General features: G+C 35.0%; 3 protein-coding genes, 1 non-coding gene and 1 pseudogene across 11 annotated transcripts; 2 read left to right on the forward strand and 3 right to left on the reverse strand.

The window, feature by feature from the left end:
* Positions 1–89: 89 nt before the first annotated feature.
* On the reverse strand, positions 90–8,935 carry LOC123195116 (protein RRC1). 2 transcript variants are annotated; one of them, XM_044608727.1, is made up of 18 exons: positions 8,805–8,935; positions 8,555–8,688; positions 8,301–8,433; positions 8,069–8,114; positions 6,648–6,708; positions 6,387–6,536; positions 5,831–5,950; positions 5,572–5,737; positions 4,868–4,980; positions 4,609–4,680; positions 3,590–3,811; positions 3,327–3,385; positions 3,122–3,206; positions 2,871–3,008; positions 2,344–2,568; positions 1,448–2,247; positions 967–1,127; positions 90–647 (listed from the first exon to the last, which is right to left on the reverse strand). In XM_044608727.1, the coding sequence occupies exons 2-18, from the start codon at positions 8,627–8,629 to the stop codon at positions 361–363; spliced, it is 2,913 nt and encodes a 970-aa protein (XP_044464662.1). In that variant the 5' UTR covers positions 8,630–8,688; positions 8,805–8,935; the 3' UTR covers positions 90–360. The 2 variants fall into 2 exon arrangements, with proteins under 2 accessions (XP_044464662.1, XP_044464661.1); XM_044608726.1 differs by having other exon boundaries at positions 6,387–6,539.
* A 2,361-nt stretch (positions 8,936–11,296) lies between these two features.
* On the reverse strand, positions 11,297–14,028 carry LOC123194622 (enhancer of rudimentary homolog). Its single transcript, XM_044607915.1, has 4 exons — positions 13,890–14,028; positions 12,606–12,699; positions 12,250–12,370; positions 11,297–11,656 (listed from the first exon to the last, which is right to left on the reverse strand). Exons 1-4 carry the CDS (start codon positions 13,890–13,892, stop codon positions 11,566–11,568), a joined length of 309 nt encoding a protein of 102 aa, XP_044463850.1. The 5' UTR covers positions 13,893–14,028; the 3' UTR covers positions 11,297–11,565.
* A 925-nt stretch (positions 14,029–14,953) lies between these two features.
* LOC123194621 lies at positions 14,954–18,476 on the reverse strand (annotated as a pseudogene).
* Positions 18,477–21,361: 2,885 nt separating this feature from the next.
* LOC123194623 (eukaryotic translation initiation factor-like) lies at positions 21,362–27,209 on the forward strand. Of its 7 annotated transcripts, none has more exons than XM_044607920.1 (10): positions 21,363–21,743; positions 22,454–22,525; positions 23,573–23,671; positions 23,895–24,071; positions 24,513–24,610; positions 24,804–24,891; positions 24,986–25,336; positions 25,416–25,658; positions 25,845–26,242; positions 26,285–27,209. In XM_044607920.1, the coding sequence occupies exons 1-10, from the start codon at positions 21,573–21,575 to the stop codon at positions 26,913–26,915; spliced, it is 2,328 nt and encodes a 775-aa protein (XP_044463855.1). In that variant the 5' UTR covers positions 21,363–21,572; the 3' UTR covers positions 26,916–27,209. The 7 variants fall into 7 exon arrangements, with proteins under 7 accessions (XP_044463852.1, XP_044463853.1, XP_044463856.1 ...); XM_044607919.1 differs by having other exon boundaries at positions 25,845–26,241; positions 26,275–27,209; XM_044607917.1 differs by having other exon boundaries at positions 21,362–21,743; positions 23,901–24,071; positions 25,845–27,209.
* LOC123195372 lies at positions 22,231–22,336 on the forward strand. The gene has a single exon (XR_006497441.1). It is a non-coding gene; the product is annotated as a small nucleolar RNA snoR103 (small nucleolar RNA).
* Positions 27,210–27,217: the final 8 nt, after the last annotated feature.

Genomic DNA, 27,217 nt, shown 5'->3' on the forward strand with positions numbered 1-27,217 from the left:
CTCTACAAACAGTATGTACCAATTACCTAATCAGTCGTGGTCTAAAAAAATTGCATGTAACTAGAGAAGCGGAAAAATGGAGAGCTTGATAAATTCCAAACATTTTAGCTAATTAAGCAACAAAACTATAACCATGATGCATAAATCTTACAGCAAAAGAACACATTTGACTACAAAATGTTTTGCAAGAGATAGATCTCCTCTCACAATGCAATAAATGTTAAGTTCATCATTCACATCATTTGACTTTGGATATTCCATGTCGTAGACCCTGAAACTTTGTATCACTCAAAAGATGTGTAGACACTCTCAACTCTATCAAGAAGCAACAAACTTAGGCCTGTTCCATGAACAATAAACTCATTTTATCCGTCTCCTTCTATCCCTATCCCGATCCCTGTCCCTGCTTCGGTCTCTGTCATGATCATCCCTCTCTCTGCTTCCACTCTTTTCGCGACGTAGTCTCCCCCATTCGCTTTCAAAATCATGAGCTCTATCTCTATCCCTATGCCTTTCCCGATCTCTATCTAAATCACTTTCCTTCTCCCTCTCCCTGTTTGATTTCCGTGGTGGGCTTTCACTTCGACTCCGGCTGCGGTGTCGTTTTCTTGAAGAGTCACGAGCATCATCCCTTCTATCCCTCCTCTCTGCAGTTTCGAAGGAAAACCAATAGACGTGTTAGCTTAACCTTAGTTAAATCTCCAAACAGAATTTCATGAAATGTCAGCTATACCTGTGACATAAAATCCTTAAACAGTTACACAAAAGAGGAAATTATTGAGATGCCGTCAATGGCCCCTATACAGTATGTACTAATTACCTAAACATAAAATCATATCTAGCAGAAAAGGCAATACATAATTAGCACAAAATCTAAACCAGTATCTGAAACAAAGACGGATTGTGGTAGGATATAAATTTATTCAACATTATATCAAAGTATCAGTCTAGCTAATAGGCACATACTGTTCCTGCCTTCATTAGACTCTGATAGGCCATACTCAGACTCTAGCCGCTTGCGATGGATTGCAACTTTCTTTTCGATTTCCTCAGCGCTTTTGATACCCCGCTCCTCAAGGGATTCACGATACTCTATCATAGCAACTTCCAAGCGTCTCAACTTTTGTCTGCAGTAACTTAAGCACAGTCAGGCATCACAAAAGTATAATTTCTAAAAAGACTCAATGGTATCATCAAAATTAGTTCCACATGGAAACAAAATTCTACGTTCACTTAAAAGGGAAGGAGGAAGTGGGGGTGTAATAAACAGTCTTGTAAAACCAAAAAAGAAAATCAGCATTACTTGGGCTATATTTCTAAGAGCAAACAAAGATTTCAGTTCCATTAAAATTTGGTTTTTCAGTTTAGAAAAAAAAAAAAAAAAACCAAATATCAGTCTACTTGCAATTAACTGCACATTAGAGAGGGAGGCAGAAGTACACACGACCTTTGCTCTTCGTTCATTCCATTGTCAGATTGTACTGCAATGCTGGTATCAGTTACAAGCTCCATGTCCTCAGCCTTGCTAAAACCATCACCAGCATTCTCACTTCCAGAAGAAGAGTAGCTCAACCCCAGACCCTGGGAACTTCTCTTTTGTTCATCATCACTTTCATCATCCTCAACAGCCCATTTTGAGGCAGGAAGAACAGGATCGTTTTTCTCTCTTTTTGTGAAGGCCTTCAGTTCAGGCTGAGGAATAGGTATGGTTGCTGCCAAAGGCACTGAACCTGCAACCTGTGACAGCTTCTCATCCTCCCCATAAACATTCCATCCTGAAAATCCCACTGGCTCTGGTTCAACGTTCATTTCTTTTCGACTAGGATATCTGCCAGCAGTTGAATGGCCCTGACCAAATTTCAAGTCATCATCCAGTTCATAGCCCCTCTGCTTTTCAGCATCTTCGAGGCTCAGCAATCTTGCAACCATTATTTCTCTACCACCAACAAGAGACAATCCGTTATGTCTACATCGTCTTTCAAGCTCAGCAATCGGAAGGTCCATTAACTCCTTCATGGCAGCGCTTTTTCCCATTGCCAACGCAGCATCTTGGTTGGTTTTACCCCCATCACTTGTATTTTCAGAGCTAGTTTTCTTTTCCATTTCTGAGGCATTACTACTGATAGAATGATAAGGAGTTACACCTGAATTTCCAGACCGAAGAAACGTAGCTCGTAATCCATTCACATATGCATCAGAAAACAGAAACCAGTCTGACCATACTTGCAATACTTTCAAAACTCGTTCCTGTGAAAACTCAAATAATTAACACATAAAATCAAGAAGCAGGGCAAGTGAAAAATACAACACGAAGTCAAAATGAAAGTTGCCATTACTGCTTACCTTTAGGGCCTCAGCAGTGATCCTTCCAGTTATACTACGATACAAGTCATTAAAGCTCTCCATTATGTCAGGTAAAGTTGCTTCAAATTTGGTACGGTAAGCAGATGCATTTTTTACAGGAGCACTACTATTATGGAGAACATCAGAGACGAGCATGAGCCTAGCAACTTTGGTTGGAATAGGGGTTTCCTTAAGAGTCAAAGATTCTGTCAGGACTTCAACTATCTGCAACATAAGAACCGATATGCATTCAGCAAATACTAATAAATTTCACAGTGAAAAACTCAGGAGATGACACGTAAAACTGATCTTTTTACACTCTCCTGCTAAAGTTAACAAAGCTCTGCTCAAGTTCTCAAAGTTCAATAACATCTCCATGGATATATCAATGAGGCAAAAGCAGTCCAAAGTCCACAAAAGTACGATTGGCCAAAATAAAATTGATAAACATTGCAAATAATGTATGAACAAATGAGCACGCTGTGCCAAGTACCAGTTTTGCGATTTCTTTTGTAAATATAGATTACCTCTCCAGCAGCATCAGCATTATCTAGGGAAAAACCCATAGCTTCTTTTATCTGACTTCTTTCCAGAGTTAACGCTCGTAGCATGTCCTCAAATTCATCCCTCTGTGAATCAGTTAATGTTCTTTCTGGTTCCCCGCGCTGAAAATGTTAATGAGTAAAATGAATTGTCAAATGACTAAGAAACTAGTCTACAATTATGTAAAGTAGAAGAAGAATTATTTAATTATCCAGCCTAAATTTATGATCAGTACCCTGCTTCTTCCTGCAGCAAATGTCGTACCAGACTCCTTTTCATGCTCTGGGCTTTTTGCAATCGGCAGGGGCGGTGGTATCCATCTGGTTAAAGCACATAATACCACATGGTTAATACAGCATAGTAAATTCATAAATTCAAAACCTTCCATGGTAATTAGACGTATAGAATCACATTGAAATATGATGATGGACTTTCATTACCTTCCACTGCCAGTTATCATGATAAAAGGTTCTGTTCGCCACCTTTGAAGAGTATCACCCTGCAGATACAAAACAATTCACTTTAAAGAAACATAGAACACAGTTGTACCCTCATATTACAGAACTGACATCCACATTAGTACTGTAAACGTCACAAGTGCAATGTAAAGGTGCCATCATAGTGGGAGAGTATTAAATATTATTATCCCAAAATTCTGAAACAATCCAGAGAATCAGTGATATTTATTTAGCCATATAACTACCTGTGCAAAAGAGTATAATCTCCAAACATAGTAGGTATGCTCCTTTGACCCAAGCTCAAACAAGAAGTTAAAAAGAGGATTCCCACGGCCCCTTTCCATAATAGCTTGTTCAAAAGCACATCCTCCATCTAAAACATAAAGAGCCATGGTATCAACCACATGCTGTAGATGATGATCCTCTGGTGGAACGACCATTATATCAGGAACATTTGGTGTCAGAACCTAGGCAACCCAAACAAGTAATCAGCAGAATATACTAAGTAATAACAAGAAAAGAAATCGGTTTAGAGTATAAGTACAGCTAAATTTTATATACTCAATTATGTGCGGCTAGCAACTTATACAAAACCATGATAATGAAGATGGACAAATCTGCCAAAAGTCACTCAAGAAACTTAACCAAACCATGACAGTTACTCTCAAGTATTCAGCAAAGAAAATCAGGATGGCAAACCAGACAATAAAGAAAATTAATCCTATCCAGGAAGTCCAATCACCAACTTAAAATTTGTGCAGACAAAAGAAACAAAAGGCTATAAAATACCCAAGCCATAAGGCAAATTCATGGTTAAAATGATGACAACCAAAAGAGGTACCTCTTCACGATTAAAAAGATCAAGTATCATGTCAACCCATGAACAACTTAGGCAAAAATATATCATGAGAGAATATAATGAATCAAGAGACCAAACAACTATAAGATTGCAAGGTCTTTTTTTTTTTTTTTAAATCAGTAGAAAACCTAGTAGCATTGAAGGACCAAATATGAAAATAGATCTCAAAGATAGAAAGTTACAACTCAAAAGCACCATGGTATTCCAAGATTCAATGACAGTATTAAAAAAGTACATAAAAAATCCTATAAAAAATAATAAAAAAATAAGAAGGCACATTATCTCAAAACAGAACAAAAGGAATCCAGATAGCAACAAAACAAATTTAATAAGTATTTGCGATTTACTACATATTCACAATGCATATAGCTGTAAAACAATACCAACAGAATTAAGTTATCCTACCAGTTCAGAGTTCTGATTTGGAACAGAAGTCACTGGTGGACCTGATGGACCAGATAGGATCACTGTAGCACCCTGTCACAAGAAAATAAAACAGGCCTCAGAGTAATAACATAGATAATTGAGAAGCTTTTGTAAATTGTCTAGTCATGCTTTTGATTCCAATATAACTGTACTAGACAATTCTTCATTCATGTTTGAAGTATATGTCCCAGTGAATCAAATTTGATGTGAAAAATAAATCTAAAAAAGAAAAACATACCTCCTTGCTCCTGATGGCCATATGTCCAGGTGGAGGAGCAGGTAGTGCTTGTGAAGGAAGGGCGACAGATTTTCCCCATCCAATCTTCAACTCATATTCATAAACAACAACTCCTGTGACAGAAAATATATCTATTCAGTCTCTTCTGTTATCTCACTGACTGAATGCATGTTAACAATAGGTATCATCTGAGAGCATTCAGCAACATCATAAAAAATAAAATCTTCAGATAATATTTCCACATTTTCCAGAATATTAAAATCAATCATACACAAACATTTATAATTTTGCCATTACCAAGTCATTTATAGAACATAAAAAAGCCATCAATCTAATGTTATAATTGCAACAGGTAAGTTCCAATTGATAAATGATCAAAAGTTTTAATGGCATACTATATAATCTCGCATCACCATCAACTATCACTTGCAGGAAGAAAACCCAAAAATACACCTTTTTATCCATTGATATAAGTTAGAAAAAAGGACGGCAACCAAGAGAGGCAAGTGTCCATGATTTCATACCATATTCATAAATCCACCACCCCCAAAAGCAAAATTTCATAAACATTGATGCTTATAAGACAGCAAAATTTCTCTAACACTATACCCACTTAATGAAGAGAATAAACAAGTACAGCACATCAAAAATGATATTAACTATTTCTTCGAAAAAAAAATTAATGAAGATCCATAAAATCGAACCTTGCATTTCATCTTTTGCAGCCTGCCCATCAGCTCTATTCATAAAGGCCACGAATCCACAATTTCGTTGCCGTCTTCGTTCCTCTTCTGTTCTAGGCCACATTATTTTCACACTAGCAATAGGTCCAAATCTTCCAAAAGTCCGCAGAAGAAAATTCTCATCAACCTAGATAAACAAGAGGAAAATTTCCATCTCAGGTCACAAAAGCCAACCCAAATTGGAGTAATGACACAAGGACTTAAAAAATTAGAATATCACCTGTGGGGAGAGATTTCCAACATACAGGTTTGTAGTCTGTGGATCACCATCATCAAATGATCCAGGAAGCTTCCCACTTGGATCAAAGTCATCGGGCAGTTCATCAAATCGGCTAGATGGCTGAAAAAAATCAAACTCAGTAACATGTTAGGTACAGTTGAGATGAATATGTGCCAAGTGTAAATCAACATCTATTAGAGAAGATCTTATAAAAATATATATTAAAATGAGTATGTGGTTCAGATACATCCATTTGTGGTAACAAAAAAACATTTAAAGCACAAACACTTTGATCATCAAGTACACAAACTACACAATGGATGCATGTAAGGATATGTCCATGCATCTACATAGGAATAAAAGGCATAGACCATGCTTGAACATTATTTATGCACTGATGCACAAAACAATTTTTGGAGGTGGCTGTGAAAAGAGAGAGAAATCGGTAATGCACCAATTTCCTTTAGCAATCTTGGCACCATAATCAGTGAAATCAAAATTGCTAGTACTCAAAAGATTTTAGATACCTACAACAATCCAAAAGACAAACACTTACAGCAGAACTTTCACTATGACGCCCGTCACGCCAATGTTCACGTTCCTGATTTCGCCTCTCCCTCATCTCTTGTTCATGCTTCAACTCCTCCATGAAATGATCTATGTTCCGAGACTTCCCTTTCTCCTTCTCCTTCGGCCTATCTTCATCCTTCTACATGATACATGCTAAAATTTAGAATTAAATATGCATATCACAAGACCAGAAGGCTAACTCGGGAATAATATAAATGAGTGCCACAAATACTATTAGCATAATAACCTTTTTTTCTGAGTCTTTTCCCTTGGCTGCCAAAGGTGGTGGAATAAAAGATGGAACATACCTGCATAAATGATATCGAGATAAACTTCCATGACGCTAAAATCTCCCATGTGTTTCCATGTTATATTTATATGATAACAAGACTCCCTACACTTCTCTTTGGGATATTCTTTAGGTTGATTTTGTATATGCATTATAACTGCAAGTTTTAAGGTGCTAAGCACTGGCAAACACAGTTAACTGCACGTCTTTATCATAGTTTCATTTAAAGTGAATACTTGTAAATAAACTAGTTTATAATATTGATAAACCAAATCATTCTTATCCTATTTGAGAAAAGGCAATTAATGTGCTCAAGGAGCATTCTCTGTACCTATAGCATCATTCTTTTTTTTTTAATCAGAAAAATAGATATCTATATTCATGTGAAAAAACTTTGTAGTGGATCAGAAATCCAATTACTACAAACATAACCCATCTAAAAAGGAGCAATGCTTTACAAGACAGTATCATGAACCTGTTTTTTTTCAAACAGAAACCTAAAAATAGTGAAATGCAATTGCATGCACAAATCCTAAAATACCAAATCAACTTAATAGCCCTAAACAATCAAGATAGATAGAGAGGTGTCCTCAAAGTCTTTTGTAAGAAGCTCACAGAAATGCCAAAAACTTTATCTTGTCCCACATCATTCCTTTTAATATTATTCACCATAAAATATGTCTAGAAATGCAGCAAAAGTAGTTCCCTCAACATTACATAAATTTCTTCCTCACTTTTAATACTTTGCACAAGCAGAGCTAGGATAAACTACAAATTATGGTCTCATGCAACTCGTGGCTCACAGTAACATAAACTTCTCTATTGGAAAAACAGCAATGCCCAAAAGAAAAATGAATAGATATCTAACTCTTCTTGAGCAACATATGAAATCAATAACAGTCTTTTTACAAACATAAACACTAACACAACCACTACAGAAAGTCAACAGTGTAGCGTCTTAATTGCCCAAGCCATAAGGACGTCATAGCATAAAAGAGACCATTAAGAATAAGAATATCAATTGAGAAGTGTGAATTCAAAGTTTTAGAATCTCCAATATTCATACAAAGAAGAATGATCCATCAACATACATAAATTACAATCAAGATGCTGAAAAGAAAATTAAAAAATAGAGTTTCTTTCTCCAGAAAGTTTATTTCATTTATTAACAGGATATCATCAAAAGAAGATTCTGCACAACCTAATGTCTTCAAGTACAATGAATAACACACAATAAAATTCTCTCAGTTTGTTATATACAAGACCTAAGCAACAAAAGGCTACATCTGAGGATTTACCAAAATTTTTCTTATTCATGATGCCTCATCAAAAGCATTAGGACTGTAGCATAGCATTGTTAATTAAAAGCATTTAGTTACCTACTTCCCTTCTTTGGAACAGACACCCCATCTTTGGACTTTTCACCTGCCATCCGTGCATGAATAAAAAAGGTCCATATTTTTATTAAAGCGTCCCCATAATAATAGAAAAACTATTCTATTAATCCATAGTTTGAAAAGAAACAAGAAAATATATTGTCACCGGAAACAGAAATAACTGCAAATAAAAGTGATACAAAAAGCAAATAAAGAGTTCCTTGTTCAAACTGACCTTCAGAATCCTTCAATTTCTCACTGGGATTGATTGTTCCTCCTCGAACAAAAGTCTTTGACCCAGGAGTAAAATCCCCTTGAAATGACTCAACAAACTCCGCATATAACCGAGCTGTTTCATCCTCTGCTCTCTATGGGCACGTATAAAGTTGATAAAATCAGCCAATTAGTACTTCCAATTTCTTTACCAATCAAAACCTATCAGCTTACCAAAACACAACACCCAGAAGCTTGAAATAAAAATTGAAATACCTTTTTCTTGGCCTCTTCCTCCTCTCTATGCTTCTGAAAAGGAGTCTTCTTCCGTGTAATGGAGAACGAACTCATCTTCAAGCGGCCAACTTCTCGTAAAAATTTCTACGATAAGTTGAATACCCACGATAAATCTTTAAAAAATAATAATAATAAATCAGTTAACACATCAATGAGAGTCTAAACCCAACAATTTAACCAAGAGGTAAATAATATATAAAAACAACAGAAAGGAGAATCACAATTTTACATAATTGAAAGAGAGAAGATAAATCGAGGGTTCTACATATTGACAACAACGGCTTCACCTCCACATAGTCAGTTTTTAAGAATCATAAACAAAACATAAGCTAATATTCATTGGGAAACTTAGGGTTAGTAGCTCAATCAAAACCAAAGAAAATGAAAAAAAAAAAGCGTTCCAATGTAATTTGAATATGACAAGAACACAACATGTTGAGGAGCAAGAACCTACTTGAGCGATTCGAATCACTGTAACTTGTCACGGTTAGAGATTACGGGTTTAGAGACTTTGAGACGGAGCTATTGAGTGAAAACACCATGTGAAGAAATGCGAGTGGAAAAAATAATAAATAAAAGATTAGTTGAAAATTTTAAAAAACAATCAGAATTAATTATAATTGACAAATTTTTAATATAGTTACTCTTTTTAAATAAATTCATCCTTTTATTTTCTTTTAATATATCTTTCTCTTAGTTATATTTTTTTTTGACACAATCGATAATAATATATTTTAATAATATATCATCACATTAAATATAAGATACTTTAATAATTTATATTATAATAAATTCAAACTTTTATTAAAAATTTGTTGTAGAAATTTTTATAGATAAAAGTTTAAAACTTTGAATGCGGATTTTTTAAGTTTGAATATTGATTTATGAGAAAAGTTTAATTTTGTTTATTTGTTTAATTACCAATTACATTAATTATGTAGACAGTAAATATCTGATGTATTAATAAAAGTATAATAAATTCTAATATCAGATTAAAACAAAAAGTAGAAACATTATTTCTTAGGAACTGATCGCAAATGCGAAACATAAATACAAATGCAAAATATGAATACAAGAATGTGCATACACGAAATGCGAACACAAGAAAAATATAAAAATATTTTTATAAAAGTATTTTTGCTTTCCTACTTCGTGTATGCACATTCTCATATTTGTATTCGCATTTGTATTTGTATTTTGCACTTGCACTCAATTTTCAGGAAATAATGTTTTTGTTTTATGTTTTAATCTAACATTAGAACTTGTTCTATTTTTTTTGCCTATTTTAATTAATATTTCAAAAAACATTATTTTGTTCACTAGTTTTAAATACATAATTATACACCTAAATAAGGAGTTATGTGATTAGTTACACATAAAAAAAAAAAAACACTTAAATGAGATAAAACTTATTGCTTTTGTGTATAAATGATAATGTGTGTATTAACGATGACGTGTGATTATATAATTTGATATATTTTTTTTGTAGCAAGGAATCCTACTCAAATTGGATTTTCCCCGTCGAAGCTCTTCGTGTGATCTTCCCCGACGAAGCTCTTCGTCTTCCATGATGACTTCGTTTTCACCGACGAAACTCTTCATCTTCCATGTCTTCTCTAACGTCGATCAACCATTCAAATGGGAGGAGAGAGACCTTCAGAGGGAGAAAAAGCTTTGGAAAGGAGAGGCCGCGGGCAATGGTGCCTTACATATGAATCTAACTCTAGGGGAAAACTGTCATTTTTTAAAACTTAGATTGTGTGAAACTTTTAGTTTTTAAAGTTTAAGGGAAAAAAAAATATTTTTTAGTTTATTTTTAATATTATAAATAAAATGACAATTTTACCTTTACTATAACTAATTTTAACCACTCATAGGTGAATATTTAAGATTTTCAAAGTTAAAAAGGAAAAATTTGAAAAAATAACATACTTTGAGAAGGAATAAGTCCTTTGGCTAAGTTTTATTTATTATCACTCAAACAATCCCTTAGAGACTAATTTGATAAATTTAAATTAGCACACAAACTAATTTTCATTATTAATGCACATTTTTACTCCATCTTTAGGGTGGTAACACAATCAAACCAAACTCAGGTTTTAAGCCTTGGACTCGGCCATCAAAATAGTCAAAAGGTCAGTTCAATCGATCAGATTAGTAACATTAGCATAACATAATAAAATATTAGTTTGAAATGATAAATAACATGACATCACCGACTCTCTAACTTAGCTATACACACAAAATCTTATCAATAGAATTGTTTATATATATATGTATGTATATATATAAGAGTTTATCTTTGAAGTTAATCTAAATTGGTTCACACTAGTGTTTAAATTGACTTAAACTGACCTGTATAAACAAATCTAATCTTTTAACTCAAGGACAACTTGTTTAATCTAATCTATCATCCAAACTCTGAACAACACTGAATCAAATCCAGCCTTGTTTACACACTTGTGTAATGACCTTAGAGGTGGCAACATAATTAACTCTAATTCTCCAAAGCACATTTTCAATGAAATATGCTAATATAATTTTGAGTACATAATTAGATTTAATATATTATCGTATAATTAAATGACCTTAAAATAAGAATAAAAAAAATCCAATCATATGAACACACACCATCTATGCCCCTTAATTGCATACTCAAAATAAAATAGAATAGCCCACAAATAGGGAAAATAAACAATGCAACAAACAAGAAAATTATAGTTGAATATGAAAGGCCAAGCTTGATAGATGCTGGCTGTTTTATTATGAACACACCCATCAAACAACACCAGTTTACACTTCGCCAGTAACTTCTGTGGATAGCTACATTTGTTCTTTAGGGAGATACTACAATTGTCAATATTATACAAACTTCAATTCAAGAGCACAACAGCCCAAATAAGACTCTGTTTCTACACTTTGTTCATACCCCTACCGACGGACAGAAAAATTTGGAAACAATCCGAGATTAAGCTGTCTAATATGATAATTTAATGTGCCATTTTCTTAAGGTGTTGAAAGGTCCGCTGTTTGATCCACTCTCTGTCGTATGGCAAAAAAGCCTGGATTGAGTGATCATACCTGCAAATCAAAGACAAAATGAAAATTATAAGTTACTCACCAAGCCATCATTAAAAACCGAGACATGCTCACAACCTCAATGGCATAGAATTTTTAAGTTATGCATGGTAATTCAACTGGTGGACCAGTCAATGGGGAGGCAAAACAGAGGTATCCCCCTCAAGTGCCTAATTCACAACTCAACCCACTTTTATAAATAAGAAGAGAATCACATTGGTTTAACAAATTCTAATTCTAATTGAGAAGAAGGGTGTTCCCTTATGCTGAGATACCACATTGAGAGAGGAAAACTTATTCTCAACAGTTATATTGCTTTTTGAACAGATATTTTCATATAATTGTGACTCTTGGATGGCATTAAAATAAACCTTCTCCTAAATCCATTAATCCACCTCCCCACCCACCTAAAATCTAAATTCTTTTCATCAAATAAAATAGTACTTCCAAAAGAACAAAAAGCAGAAGGGCATGGATAATATCTACTAAAACACTATCATAGATGCAGACTTCTAAAAGTTGTACAGTTGCCAGCATCATAGTGCCCATGAGAGAGAGAGAGAGAGAGAGAGAGAGAGAGAGAGAGAGAGACATACACTAATGCACTCATGTCTGCAAGGCCATCAATGAAATTATAAAGATCTGCAACATCATAAGTGATGTCTCTGATAGCTGGATTTAACTCCCTAAGCTTCCTTTCATATAGTCCGCAAATACCTGTATATTTGCAGAAGTATAACCTCGAATAAATGTGAAAAATAACATATAGAACTTCTGATAAGAAATGTATAAACTCTTCATCACTGGTAAATCAACTTGATATTGCTTAGATCAGACTGTACATTGGATAACACTACACTATTTGTTCACTCATTGACACCTTTGCACATAAAAAATGCTTCCTGGTGTACATAACAATGGTGATAATTACTGTACAAAAACATCAACATACCATCCATAGCTTGACTGATGGAACCATAATCCATAAATGTCCTTGTAGCTCTGTTCTGAGAAGTCTGCATCAGAATAATGGTGTGCTTGTTAGCCTGAACACAAAGGACGAAAGTTATTGTCAGCATGAGAACAAGAAAAAGCACATATTTCTGGACAAAACTCTATACAACAGCCACAAAATAATCCATGAAAGAACTAACCACATCCCACAATTATCCTTCGAAGGATACTTACAGTTATCGAATCTCGACTAAAGACACAGTAATCCTCCAACAAAATATCCAACATGAAATGACTCTTTAGACTTGCCAAACAAAACATAGTTACTTCAAACAAAAATCAAGAGACATCAACAAAACTATAAAAGTTGATTCTAACACAAAAGTATGGCCAAGTTTCTGCTGTCAAACAGGCTGCACACTAAAGCACATTAACGATTCCACTTCATATTCTTTCCAAACATAAATGGAAGGAAAACTTGTTACGATCCCAAGTGAAGGCGATGGGACTTGAATCTTGCATTAGAAAGCATGGGCTTATGGTCTGAGGGTTATAAGACTTTGAGCTCTCTAACCTCAGCAATTAGTTTTTGGGGTGTGGTTCTTCCAAGGTTTGCATCATTTCATATCAGAGCCACAATCTCTGTTACGATCCTAAGTGTAAAGTATAAGACTTAAGTCTTGGATCCTACCTAAAAAAATATGGGCTTTTAGTATGGGGTTTGTATGACTTTAGACTTTCCAATTTCAAACACTAGCTTTTAAAGTGTAGTGCTCCAAGGTTAGTATCAAAATTCTACTGTCCTAGCATTTAAAAAAAAAAACAACCAGCCGACACATCCTGCTTTGCATCTCCTAAAACCTAGCTAAAACCACAACCAAAACATAGCACACAATCTAAATCATTCAATATCATAAACCCATATACTCAACAATCCAGTTATGAAAGAATAACTCCAGCTAAATTCCAGTACTTAAGCTGAGACGCATGCCAAGAACAGTCTGTTCAACTATGGTTAACATTTATGCAAAATAAAAAAGTAAAAACAAACACTGAGCCAAAACGAAAACTCAACAATCGAACAATATTTTTTTCCCAAATTTTCAATTTTTTCACCTGGAAACATATAAAAGCATTTGAGTGAAGAATTTTACGAAACTAGAAGCGAAAAAGGAAAGAAGGAAGAAAACCCTAGTTCAAAACAGGAATTGGAAATTAAGAAAAGTACAGTGAAATTACTACAATAAGTTACGATTAGAAAAGGCAAAAATAGAAAATTTACCATGCTCGATGAAGAGGAAGATCAAAAGGGAAAAGGGATTCTTGGCTATTCAAGGACTGAGTGAGAGAAAGAGAGAGTGATGGCGTGTGGTTTACTGAGAAGAAAAGGAAGGGAAAAAGGAGCCTTTGAAACAAGACGTTGACGCCAGGTTGACTTCTCAAAACGGCGCCGTTTCACTTGTTTTTCCTTGAGTAACATCTTTCGTTCTGTAACCATTTACAAGTAAAAAAAAAAAAAAAAAAACAAAATAATTATTTTCTAATGTTAAATACTTTTTCCTTTTTTAACTCTTGGACAATAAAAAATTTAAACAAAGAATCTTCTATTATGCATTTTGATATTTGGAAAATTACTCTTGAATTTAAAAAATCGAATCGTTGATGCGAAAATCCTTGTACTAATGAAAGGTAGGCGAGACTATAATAGTTATTGAGATCAGGGAAATAATTATGAGTCTATACACTACAAGACTAAAACTGAAAGTATTCACTTGAGTTTGAGCCGTGGCTTTCAACAAGCTTTCTTTTGCCTCAAAAAATTGCGCACTCTGAATAATACTTGCTTCTGTACTGTAACATTCTTAAGCAACTGCATTTTTCACGTTCATGGAGACAGGCTCAAACCTTTGTCATCCGGAGTTATATCCAACTTCTTCGTCAGAAGATCAGATAGAATTAGTTCATCTGTTGGTCACTCTTAGGTACAGGAAAAATCAGACCTGATGTTTCAAGCCTCAAAATCCTTCTCATCGGAACAATCAACCATAAGTTTGTGAAATTAGTCCTTGTGACATGCAACATCCATAGCTTTCTACAAGCTTTCTTTCTGCCTCAAAAAAGTGGTCACTCTGAATCATAACTTGCTTCTTCCCTGTAAAGATTCTTAAGCAACTGCACTTTTCACACTCATGGAGACAAGCTGCAAGCCTGCATCGTCCAGAGTTATATCCAAATTCTTTGTTAAAAGATCCGATGGAATTAGTTCATCTGATTGATCAACCTTAGGTAGAAGAAAAAGCAGACCTAGCGTTGCAGGTCTCAAAATATTTCTTAGCGGAGAGCGAATGAGAGAAAAAGAACTCAATATTAAATTTGTATATAACAAAACCTATAACATTACAAAAACATTTGTGTGACTTGTGATGCCTTACTAAAAAATTTTCATACATTCAAATATTTCTCTCATCTAAATCTGGCAGACTCTAAGCAGCAGCGAGGAGCTTCTGGATGTCTTTCTGTAACAAATGAAGAAGAGAATCAGATAATAAACTTTAACTAATAAATATCTAGACTTTAACCAAAAACTTAATTGCAAAACAAAAAGATGCATACAAATTGTCAAAAGAGTACAAATATAGGTACAACCTACAGTAACTATAACGGTTACAAATAAACTAACATGCCATCATATTGTGTAATCTAATTGTTCATTTTATCTTTAATTCAAAATCGTTTAATCATAACATGACACATCAATTTGTTTGTATTTGTGAGTACTTATTTGTTTATATATGAAGTATTATTAATAATACATTTCCCCTATTCTAGGTAGAACAATATGAAAGCTTGATAAGATTTACAGTCAAGTTGCATAATGAATAAAAAGTTATTAAACAATCAGAGTTAGATTCGAATCGAGCCATCATTTCGCTAACGACCCTTCAATAACATCTTTGACCAACTCAATTAAGTTTAAACTGATTATTATAGATTTAGATTGATTTCAAGTCAACTCATGTTCGGACTTGGCTCGACCGGAATCCAACCCTATAAATAATCATAGCATTCTCAGCATTAGAAAAGAAATGAATAAACACACCTCAATTTGGAAAGGTGATGTTGTAGGAGGATATCTCTCTACAACTTTACCATTTTTGTCAACCAAAAACTTCTCGAAGTTCCACTTTATCAGGTCACCCAGAAATCCTCCGGCACTTGACTTCAAAAACTGATAAACAGGAGCTGTGTTCGGTCCATTGACATCAACCTGTTTTATAAAGCTTTATCCAGTGACTCATTTTATCACCTTAGCATGCAAGTTATAAGCACAAGGCAAACCATTTGACCCACCTTGTCAAATATGGGAAATTCTGCCTTAAATCTAGTACAAGCAAACTGCTTGATCTCAGGATTTGATCCAGGCTCTTGCCCACCGAATTGATTGCATGGAAAAGCTAAAATCTCAAACCCTGCATTAGAGTTACAACAAAAAAAAAAAAAAATTACTTTCGTCATTCAAGGAAGAAAAAAGTTTCCCTAAGCTTAATTTTCACACAAGAAAAATATAACTTATAGCTTTATAAAACCATTTAGGCTTATATATATAGTCACGTTTCTTGATTGAATCGTGATAGTTGTCACTGTTGGTTTATAAACTCTAAAGATTAACTTATTGCAACATGCAGAATTCACCCAGACAAACTATATTCCCAGCCAAAACAGAATGACAGCAACCTGCAGAATCCACCCAAACAAACAATATTCCTGTCCAAATACCCCATACGCACATCAGTTCACCCAGTCCAACAAAGGAGATTCTGAAACATCCTCATCAGGATATATATATTCTGGTAAACACCTTAGTGTTTAGCAAAATAAGGAAACAGATGTCGAATAGCAATAAAAAGAAATGAGAATACTTTGGTAACAGAAGTGCCAGACCCTCCCACGGCAATGCCCCACTCTTTCCTAGTTTCTTTCTAATTCCTCACTCCCCCGTTTGTCTTTCCTCTTTCAATTTATATGGTTGTTGGTCTCTCCACTCCATCATTCCTCTTGTGTCCTCCAGATGTGTCATCTTTTTTATCACCTTTTTTACCTGATTCCACCTCACCACACAGCAATCGTCTTCTACCCTTGTCCTTATTCCTTTTTTGGTACACCTCAGTAATTAGTGGCCGAACATTAACCCTTTACAGATTTCAAGTACCACAAGAGTACAAAATAGACACACTTAAATTGACATCAAGTGGATGCTGGGGCAAGCGTGTGAAATAATTACCGGTTTATCAAACAAATATAATTGAAAAAGACTCAAAATTAACGTTGCTTCCGCCAGTTCCAAAACTTATATGAAGCTCTGTTGGCATCTAACAGTGGGAACCTCAATTCTCAAACATGACTATCAACCTAGGCAAATCAAAAGCTTAACAGATAATTTTACATAGAAGCCTGATTGCAAAGAACAACTGAGAAAACTATGTTGGCAATCATGCGAACAGATCATCCATCGGAATCCAGAAAATTATACAATACGCGAAAAAAGGAGGTATTTAGCACACTACACTGGCTCCAAACTAAGTATTAAAAGACAGACAACAAATAAAATCAGAATCTTTGCTTAAAAATTAGCCCACCTTGAGTCTGGTACTTCTCATACAGGTGAGAAAGTTCTGAATAATTCGCAGTTGTTAAGCCACTATGATGCAAAGCAAAATCCTTCAGTCAGTCCTCAAGTATTAAAACATCTAAAAAACATTTGAAATTGATTTGAAAATAACATTTTCGCAACTAAATACTCTTGAGAGATTGTACCATCTTGAAGCAACATTCACAATCAAAAGCACTTTCCGCTTAAATTTGTTTAGAGGAACTTCCTTCCCATCAATATCCTGCATCAAAAACAACAAATATACACACACATAAAAACCTATCAATATAAGCAATATAATAACCATTAATAAACATTCAAGTAACATCTCAGTTTAATAGTTTTGTCAACTGTTAAAATATTATTCATTTTAGACTCATGATATGTCACAATTTTGCTTTTAAATTTTACAACTCAAACTATTGAGTTTTGCAACCCAAAACAGGTTAGGAGCTCCTTGGCTATTTCCCATGTTTTGTCAATATATATGTCAAGATATGTGGTATTTGCTTGAGGGTGTTACAATATAATAGCAACAGGATTGATATTCTTTGACAATTCACTCTACTAACTACTTTTAACAAACGAATTAATAATCAAGAGTTCAGATAACTGTAGCAAAATTGGACTTTTTCTGCAGTACCAAATAAATTAAAGGCTAACAACTAATTACATATATAAATATAATAAAGAGTTCTAAAATCTTCATAAATTAACAAGTAAGAATCAAGAAAAGTTATTCCATTAATTAACTTCCAACAAATTACCTTAACGGTGAAGTCATATAAAGTCTTCTCCGTGGCAGCTCTTGCAAAAACACCAAAGGAACGAGCTTTTGGTGAAAAACCCAGGAAAAGTTACTGATTGCACAGAGAAACCACGTTGCAAAAACGCAGATTTAGATGACCCAAGTGAAGATTTGATGGAGGGAGTCAATGAAGAAGCCATGGAAGGCCATGAAGAAGAATAAGAGAGGTGTGTTTTGGGTTGTGCGAAAGCGTGACAAGCTGCAGAGAAAGAAGAAGCCGAGAGGGTCACTGAAGAACCCATTGGCATGAGCTTTGAAACAAGGTCGTCTGAGTTGCAGAATGCTTTGGAAGATGAGAGTCAGGCGCTTTCAAAGAGGTTGTTAATGAAGTGGAAGGCAACATGCGTGGACTGTCTTCGCAACAAGGTGTGGCGGTGGTGTGGTTGCAGATGGTCCACGTGGTACAGTAATTATGTAACTACAGGCTTAACTAATGCATGCTAAATATAGTTCAATAGGTATACTGAAGTTCTTTACTCAGGGTGGATTCAAGCTAAATTTGCTATAATTCGAATTTGAATTTAGCCGAGTTTAAAATAAGTTTCGTTTGAATTCGAACTCTACTTTTGTCTGAGGTTCTAAGCATACTTTCAAGTGGTGCTGGATTCAAAGATGTCAAGCCTAAACAAAACCTACTTTTATATTAGACTGAATCAAAAAAAGTTGATTAAAAGTATACTCAAATCAATAAGTTAAAGTTTATACTCCATCGGAAAATAATTTAACTTAGCTTTTAATTAAAACATATTTGAACTTGAATATTAAGATTGAGTCAAATTTGACTTGTGCATGAAAATAAATCTAATCCTTTAGATTCAAAATTGAATTTGGAGTGCGTACAATTGGAATCGAATTTAACCTTACTTTCCCATTTTATCTTTTGAATTGTAGAAGGATGTTAAAATCTATTCGACATCTTCATCCTCATTGTCGTAGAGTGGACACATCTTTATACTTGTTCCTTTTATCCTACCGAGATTACGAGGAATTCCTGTCTTTTACTATTCTTCCCATCCTCTCCATAAGTATTGACAATGTGGTAACTAATTATTGTTTTCTGGTTTAACAAGGTGGATGAGAAAGGAGAAAATTTTGTCTAACTTATTTTCTGGTTTTGCAGGTTTATGCTTTTAAACTGTGCTGATTCTGGCTGTTATTGTTTTTTAGTATCTTTGTGATTTGAGCTAGTGATGTCTAGATGTTGCTGGTTCTGTTGGCTGCATTGCATGATTTTGGAGATGCTTTCTCTCCTGCGCGACCCAGTTTTTTCGCTGCCTTCTGCTTGGCAGCTTCCATTGCTGATCATCTCCTCCCTTCATGTCTTCATTTCTCCTCTGGTGGAGTGCTGCTGCTTCCCATATGTGGTCTGCCTTGGTTTCCTGAATTCCATTTTGCAGATCAAGTTTCTTTCCGGCCTGCCCAGTTTCTGCTTCTTCAGCTTGAGTCCGGAAATCCAGCAGAGTTCTTCCTGCTTTTCTGCTGCATCTTCTTTGGGGTTGCATTCTTGCAGCCTGTGTTTCCTTGGTCTCCCCTCTTGCTGATGGCTATTTTTGGTTGCTGCTTTCTGTCCTGCAGGTTCCCCTTCCAGCAGTCTGCCTCCCTGCTTTCCAGCGAGCTCCCCATTTCAGCTACAAGTTTTCCCTTGGTTGCACATTTTCCAGCTTATAGGTTTTATTGCAGAAAGTTGTCTGTGTTGAACTCCCTCATGGTTCTGCAGTTTCAGAGTCATTCTGGTCTCCTTGTTTACCCCTGCTTCCTTGCCTCCTGCCCACTTTGAGCTTAAAGTTGGCTCTCTTTGGACAGCTTGGTTCAAGCCTTCCTTGAATTTGTTTTGCTGCAGCATCAGGCTGCTTGCTGGTTTATTTCGTCTTGCCTTTTTGATTGTTTTGGCCATTATTGATGACAAGTTGTACAATCTTTATTTTGCTCACAGGCTTGCTAATTTGTATGTAAATTCAGGTTTCGAAGTTTGTACAACTTTTTGTGTTTCTCCCTTGAACTCTATCACAGATAAATCTTTAAAAGGAAAATGTTAGGATGCTTGTTTTTGTTGTTTTGTTAGATTGACCTTTTATAAGTTCTCTGGTTACCTTTCGATTCTGCAAAATTTGAGTTTAGATTATTTTAGACCCTCCTTTGAAAATTCTTTCTTTGGCCAAAGCACTATTTCACCCCCAAGTTTTAGTGCATTCTTGGTCACACCTATGGAGTTTAAAAAACCTGAAGTCCCACGTTTAAGCTATCTTCTATTAAAAAAGTAAGGGTAAAATCATCATTTAATTAATTATATTAAAATAATATAAAATTAATTATATTTTTCTCTCACAGTTTTAAAAACTAACAAATTTATTTTTGTCTAAAGTTTTTTAATTTTTAAAAGTAATATTTTTTCCTTCTCCAAAACCTAGAGTTTATTTTCTAGAGGTTCTCCGACCACCATCTCTGAACACCAGAGAAAGAACTTTAACCCACTATCTCACTAGCCACCTCCAAAGCTTCTAAATGATGCATCGAAGAGTCATCTTCGTCGATTCTAGATGAATTGACGGAGACAAGGGTCTTTGTTAATTTAAACGAATCCACGTGTCTTTGTCGATTCGTTTGGATTCGACGAAGACGCATCTTTGTCCCCTCTTCTTCTATCGAAGAGTGGAGATTTGGTGGTCGACAAGTAGTGGATTGAAGCGTTGTCGTCGGTTGCTGGAGATGGTGGTCAGAGAAAGTCTGGAAAATAATCCCTAGGTTTTGGGGAGGGAATGTTACTTTTGAAAGTTAAAAAACTTTAGACATGAGTGAAATTGTTAGTTTTTAAAACTGTGGAGGAAAAAGATAACGAATTTTATATTTTTTAATATAATTAATAAAATAACGATTTTACTGTTACTTTTTTTAATAGAAGTCAACCTATGAGTGAGATTTTAGGTTTTTGAAACCCCGCAGGTGTAACTTAACAATTTACTAAAACTAGGAGGTGAAATAGTCCTTTGCCTTTTTCTTATTTATATATTCTTCAATTATCCTGAAAAAAGAACGTGATAACTAATTAAAAATGTAATACATATTTTCATATAACAAGACAGAATAGGTATGGGACGATGATAAATCTATTTCCGTCGCTGTTTGTGGGGATTGTTCTCAGTACAGAACTACTCTTATATGGATATTTTAAGTTTTTAACCTCTTAAATTTAACGAAAGGGACTTTTTGTCATTTCGTAAACATTAAGGATGCCGTTTAGTCTTATAAAACCTCAGGGGGCCATGTGTATGTAGTAAAATAATAATATAAAATAATAAAGGGCTCTCTTGGAGCTCTGCCCTCTTCTTCACTCAGCAGCTTACAGATGCGGATAGAGAGATCACAAAGGCTTCTATCTCTATCTGTATTTACCCTAATTTTTAAATTCATTTTTATAAAAATTATAATTGAACCTATCCCTATTCAATCCACTTCAAAAGCCCCAAATTTTATCCCTCGCTATCGCTAAAGCCACGGTTTTTTAAGGTATGCAGGCTGATCAGACGGTGATAAGCTTGAGACCAGGAGGTGGCAGTGGTCCACGCGGACACAGATTCTATGCCCCTCGTTTCGAATCTTCTTCTTCTTCTTCTTCATCTCTGTCTACTTCTGATTCGCAAACTCTGCATCCACATGGCGCTCTCAATCCCGCATTTAAGGTCCCATTTTTAAAACCCTAGTTCTCATTTATGTATATCTCTATCGATGAAAGTGTGTTTTTGTGTATGATGTTGCTTACAGATCTAGGATTTTTTATTTTTTCTTGGATAGGAATAAGGTTTTTATTGGAATGAATACGTTGGTTTTTTGTACACTATTTGTTTCGGATGTTTCTGCCTTCTTTGGGAATATCTCTCTTCTCATTCTTGTATTTTGGCTTTTGTGCGAAGTTTTTTTTTTTTTTTTTAATTTTTATAAAAATATTAACCCAATTTGTTATAGATTACCACTTTATTTTTTTTTTTTCTAAACTTTGTTCTAGGCAAGGCGCATACATGTTTTTTATATTTTTTCTACCATGATTAGTAAAAATTTTGTTGTTCATCGCTTGAAAGCTTCAGACAGTTTAATAAGCTTTAAAAAGAGTGAATTTTATGGAGTAGAGTAAATTTATTTTATTTATCTGTCCTAATTCTTGGTGGGGCACTTAAGTTTGTGTACCTGCTGTAAATATGGACAGATAGTAATATGTGGGATTTAGGTGGGCATGTAATGAGTCTGTTTATGCCCATGAAGAACCTACCTTACATAGGTACACCTGTACAAAAATATTTAAAGGAGTGCATACATAGTTATGAAGTATTCGAAATTGTTATTCATTAATTATGTATTACATATTTTGATTCATGTAATTTATGTGTTGTAATAGATTGGGGACGTGCGGTTTGAAGGTCAGGAACGTGTTCGATATACCAGAGACCAGCTGCTGCAACTTAAGAAGGTGCTTATTAGTAGTGTTTTTAGAATCGGACTGGACTGACTGGTTCAGCCAGGAACCGGTTCTTGGTCCGGTCCGGTTTGTTTTTAAACGTTAACCATTAACAACTCGGTCAAAACTGGCTTTTTACCGGTTGACCGGATTTAAAAAAAAAACCAGTAAAATCCAGTTTGCAAGTTTTTATTTTCATTCAATGCACTAATGTTTTAATATTAAAATTTCAAATTAAAGTGTAAAAAAGTTAAAGCCTAATACTACTCTACAACTAGGTTTATTTTAAAAGTCCAACACAAAACCAAAAAATCTCTCGCATGTCTCCGTCAAACTTCAAATCTCAATTTAAAGACAACAACTTCATTAATTTTTTGCGAAAGATAGAATGTAGGCTAGGTATTAAGTATAATTTTGTATTAATTTAGTTAAATAATTTGGTAAAAATGAACTTTGTATGATTTATATAAATTTGTTGTGTGAGTAATATAAAAATTGGGTTTATAATTTTCTTTTTATGCTTTGTTCTCAATGTAGAAGAATTTATGCTATTAAAATTTGAAGTCAATAATTAATTATGAATCAAATGAAATTTATGTGAAAATTGTTATTTTAATGTTGTGTATTATATTATTAGTATAAATAAATATATTTAAATATACTGATAAATTTAAGAATATTTAATAGATGAAAGTCATATTAATTAATAGAATAATTGTATAATATTATAAAAGTATTAATTCAACTGTTTATGATCATTTATTTAATTATAGTGGTTTAGATTGAAATTGGCCGGTTGAACCGGTCGAATCGTGAACCACTAAGGCAACTAGTTTGACCATCGGTCCAGTTTTAAAAACATTGCTTATTAGTATTATTTTCTTTTTAACGTTTATTATGGAGCAGTGGAGAGATTGTTGGCATAATCATCATTTATATTTATTTCTAGGGCTTAGAAAAACTTCTGAGGTAAATTATATAGCTAACGGTCAGTTTTCCACTGGGTCATTGGTTATGCTGAGTGTTTGAAACTATGGTTTCTTCTAACTCCTTCCTTAGGTATCTGACATACCTGAAGATATATTAACGATTAAGCAAGAAATTGAGTCTGAGTTTAATGGTGAGGTTCAGACTCGAGATGGTCAGGCAGATAGCAATGTAAGTTTTTCCTTTTATGTTGTAATTCTTAATATTACTTTTACTGGGAGTAATGATGCTTATATTGGTTGGTACCATTATTATTTGTTGTGAATGTGATACTCTTGTGGTTTCAACTTGTTCTGTGTGTTTCTTTTCTCATGAATTCTGTAGTTCTCTCTAATAATTTTTCTCTGTAACTTTATGGTTGTCTAGAAATTTTATTTATTTATCTATTCTTTAGCTGCAACCTCAGTCCCAAAGTCGTTATTCTGAGATAGACAATCGTGATTGGCGTACTAGATCTACTGGAGAAGAGACATATTCCAGTCTATTTGAGTCAAAGCCACAGGAATTCAGTGCTCGGGAGGACCAACTTAATTCCCTGTTTTCAAGGGCTCAAGTCTCTTCAAACCAAGGGGTAACATTTTCATAGCAGATATCTTAAATAAATCTTACAATCTCTTTAAATCTGTAATAACTGTAATCTGTAGAAATTTTTATTATTGTTGGTTTGATGAAATTTGAACTTGATATCAACATTTTGATTATGTTGCTGTTAGGAGGTTAGGTTTCATAATCACAGAAAATTGTAGTATAAAAATACACTCATTTCTATTCTTTGTTGATATAAGTTGAGGGACTGGAAGCATATAAGAAGATGTTTTTTTCGTAATGATAAAAGTGATCTACTATAGTAGATCGGCAGTGTGGGTTGTAAGTTTTTTGATTTTATTTGTTAAAGATTAAAAGGTGATCCTGTTTCAAACGTTATTAAAGTGAACTCTAGTTTTGTTTATAGATTCTTAGCATGCATTCTTGGCTTCTCTTTGGTGTAACCTCAGTCTTCAATAAAAACCAGGTAGGACCTGCTCCAGCTCTAATTAAGGCTGAAGTTCCATGGTCAGCTCGAAGGGGAGATCTCTCAGACATGGAACGTGTCCTGAAGACAGTTAAAGGGTAATTGCTCCTCTGATTTATTACATCACAGTTCGTATGATACATTGTCCCTAAAAAATTGGGGTGAGGATGTATAATAAGGATTGTCTATTTGAAAGCTCCTTTGTGGAGAAGGATTGTTTAGTCTTTCAGAAAATTGCTTGCATTGCTTTATAGAATTATCATGACCACATTCTACTTATTGTGCGTGCAGTATACTGAACAAATTGACCCCAGAGAAGTTTGATGTTCTTAAGGGTCAGCTGATTGACTCTGGAATTACAACTCCAGATATTTTGAAGGTTCCTTTTTTCACATTTCTTGAATGTCCAGATGAGCAGCAAATTATCCTTTTCTATTTTTCCCATTAAAACTGAGATTCTGTTTGTATGACAGGTTGTCATCTCATTGATATTTGATAAGGCTGTGCTGGAGCCTACATTTTGTCCCATGTATGCTCTTTTATGCTCTGACCTTAACACGAAGCTTCCTCCATTTCCTTCTGATGAACCTAGTGGTAAAGATATCACTTTCAAGCGGATACTTCTGAATCATTGTCAGGAGGCATTTGAAGGTGCTGACAACCTCAGAGCCGAAATTAGGCAAATGACTGTCCCTGAATTAGAAATGGAACGACAGGAGAAAGAGCGACTTGTTAAGCTGAGAACTTTGGGGAACATACGCCTTATTGGGGAACTTTTAAAGCAGAAGATGGTGCCTGAAAAGATCGTTCACCATATTGTTCAGGTCCTGAAACACCGTCACACTTTTTCCCTGTAGTTCATTAATTAGTCTAGTTGCTTAATATCTTTCTTGTGTGACCTAGGAGCTGTTGGGAAGTGACAGTAAAGCATGCCCAGCTGAGGAGAATGTTGAGGCAATATGTCAGTTTTTTAACACCATTGGCAAGCAGCTGGATGAGAGTCCAAAATCAAGGCGTGTCAATGATGTCTATTTTAGTAGGTTGAAGGAGTTGAGCACAAATCAACAACTTGCCCCACGGTTGAGGTTCATGGTTCGTGATGTTTTAGATCTGCGTGCCAACAACTGGATCCCTCGACGTGAAGAGGTTAATTTACATATCTTGTTAACGCTTTATTTCTGTCCCCTTGTTTTGTCTTGCAGCTGGGATTATTATTATTATTATTAGGGTAAAAAGAACCTTTTTTTCTCGTTTAGATGCTTGTTTTTTGTTTCCTTTATACTTTCTGGGCTATCCTTTATCTGATTTCTAGTTTGATCACTTTTCTGACAGGTAAAAGCTAAGACTATCACTGAAATTCATTCAGAGGCAGAGAAGAATCTTGGTTTGCGGCCTGGTGCAACTGCAATGATGAGAAACGGTCGTACAGGGACTCTGGGGGTTACGAGCCCTGGAGGCATCCCTGTTGCACGACCTGGTTCTGGAGGTATGATGCCTGGAATGCCAGGAACTAAGAAAATGCCTGGAATGCCAGGCCTTGATACTGACAATTGGGAGTTTCCTCGTTCCCGATCAATGCGAAGAGATGATGCCACTGGTCCTACTCAATCTGTAGGACAATTCCAGTCATCTTTGATCAGCAAATCACCATCTCTCAACTCAAAACTTTTGCCTCAAGGTAGTGGTGGTATTATATCGGGGAAAACTAGTGCCTTGCTGCAGGGTGCAGGTGCTCCTGCACCCCGTTCAGGATTTGGTGCAGGTGCTCCTGCACCCCGTTCAGGATTTGGTGCAGGAATTGAACATGTACCTCAGTATTCTAAGCCTGTTGCTCCTGCTGGATCAATAATTACATCTCCTGAAAAGACAATAGCACCTGCTACTAAATTAAATCTTGCAGATCTTAAGAAGAAAACCATCTCTCTTCTTGAAGAATATTTCAGTGTTCGAATTCTTGATGAAGCACTACAGTGTGTGGAGGAACTAAAAGCCCCATCATATCATCCTGAGGTTGTTAAAGAAGCCATTGCCCTTGCTCTTGAAAAGATCCCTCCATGTGTGGAACCCATCATAAACCTTCTCAAGTTCTTGCTAAGTAAGAATGTCTTGACAACCAGAGACATAGGAACTGGGTGTCTTCTGTATGGCTCATTGTTAGATGATATTGGCATAGATTTACCAAAAGCACCAAATAACTATGGTGAGGTGGTTGGGAAGTTGGTTGTAGCTCAATGTTTGGACTTCAAGGTTGTAAAAGAAGTTCTGAAGAAGGTGGAAGATGATTATTTTCGGAAAACAATCTTTGATGCTGCTATGAGGAGCGTCTGTTCCAGCTCTTCTGGGGAAGAACTGTTGGGGGCCCTAGGAGCTGAAATTCAGGCTTGTGAAAGTGTACTCTCTTGATTCAAATTGAAGCCCTTTAAGACATCATCAGAAGTTGTTAAGTGTATCCTCTAATCGAGTGCACAACAGTCACATACTTTTTATTTTCCCAGAATTTTGTCCTCTCTAAGTTACATTTTATGATCAATGGACGAAGGAGCAGCCTTACTTTAATTGAGTTGTATATTTTTCAATTTCATTGTTTCACATTTTGTTCAAGTGAGAAACATAATGTATTGTATTCTCTTGATTGCTACTGGATTATTTTCCCTGGGATGCTCGAGATGAATATGATCTTTGTGATATTGTTCTTTACATTCTGG

Source organism: Mangifera indica, chromosome 13 (assembly GCF_011075055.1).
Source record: "Mangifera indica cultivar Alphonso chromosome 13, CATAS_Mindica_2.1, whole genome shotgun sequence".
NCBI classification, from domain to species: domain Eukaryota; kingdom Viridiplantae; phylum Streptophyta; class Magnoliopsida; order Sapindales; family Anacardiaceae; genus Mangifera; species Mangifera indica.

Bases quoted from the DNA above. Each gene is read 5' to 3' on its own strand.
- LOC123194623 (XM_044607916.1), top strand. From the start codon at position 21,573: ATGCAGGCTGATCAGACGGTGATAAGCTTGAGACCAGGAGGTGGCAGT. The intron at 24,072-24,512 runs GTAACATTTTCA...AATAAAAACCAG, and splicing joins AAGTCTCTTCAAACCAAGGG to GTAGGACCTGCTCCAGCTCT. The intron at 24,892-24,985 runs GTTCCTTTTTTC...TTTGTATGACAG, and splicing joins CAACTCCAGATATTTTGAAG to GTTGTCATCTCATTGATATT.
- LOC123195116 (XM_044608726.1), bottom strand. From the start codon at position 8,629: ATGAGTTCGTTCTCCATTACACGGAAGAAGACTCCTTTTCAGAAGCAT. The intron at 5,951-6,386 runs GTAAGTGTTTGT...GATTTTTTTCAG, and splicing joins GTCATAGTGAAAGTTCTGCT to CCATCTAGCCGATTTGATGA. The intron at 1,128-1,447 runs GTCGTGTGTACT...AAGTTACTGCAG, and splicing joins GGAATGAACGAAGAGCAAAG to ACAAAAGTTGAGACGCTTGG.
- LOC123194622 (XM_044607915.1), bottom strand. The intron at 12,371-12,605 runs GTATGTTGATGT...GCAAATATACAG, and splicing joins CATCAGTCAAGCTATGGATG to GTATTTGCGGACTATATGAA. The intron at 11,657-12,249 runs GTATGTCTCTCT...TTTGATTTGCAG, and splicing joins GCAGACATGAGTGCATTAGT to GTATGATCACTCAATCCAGG.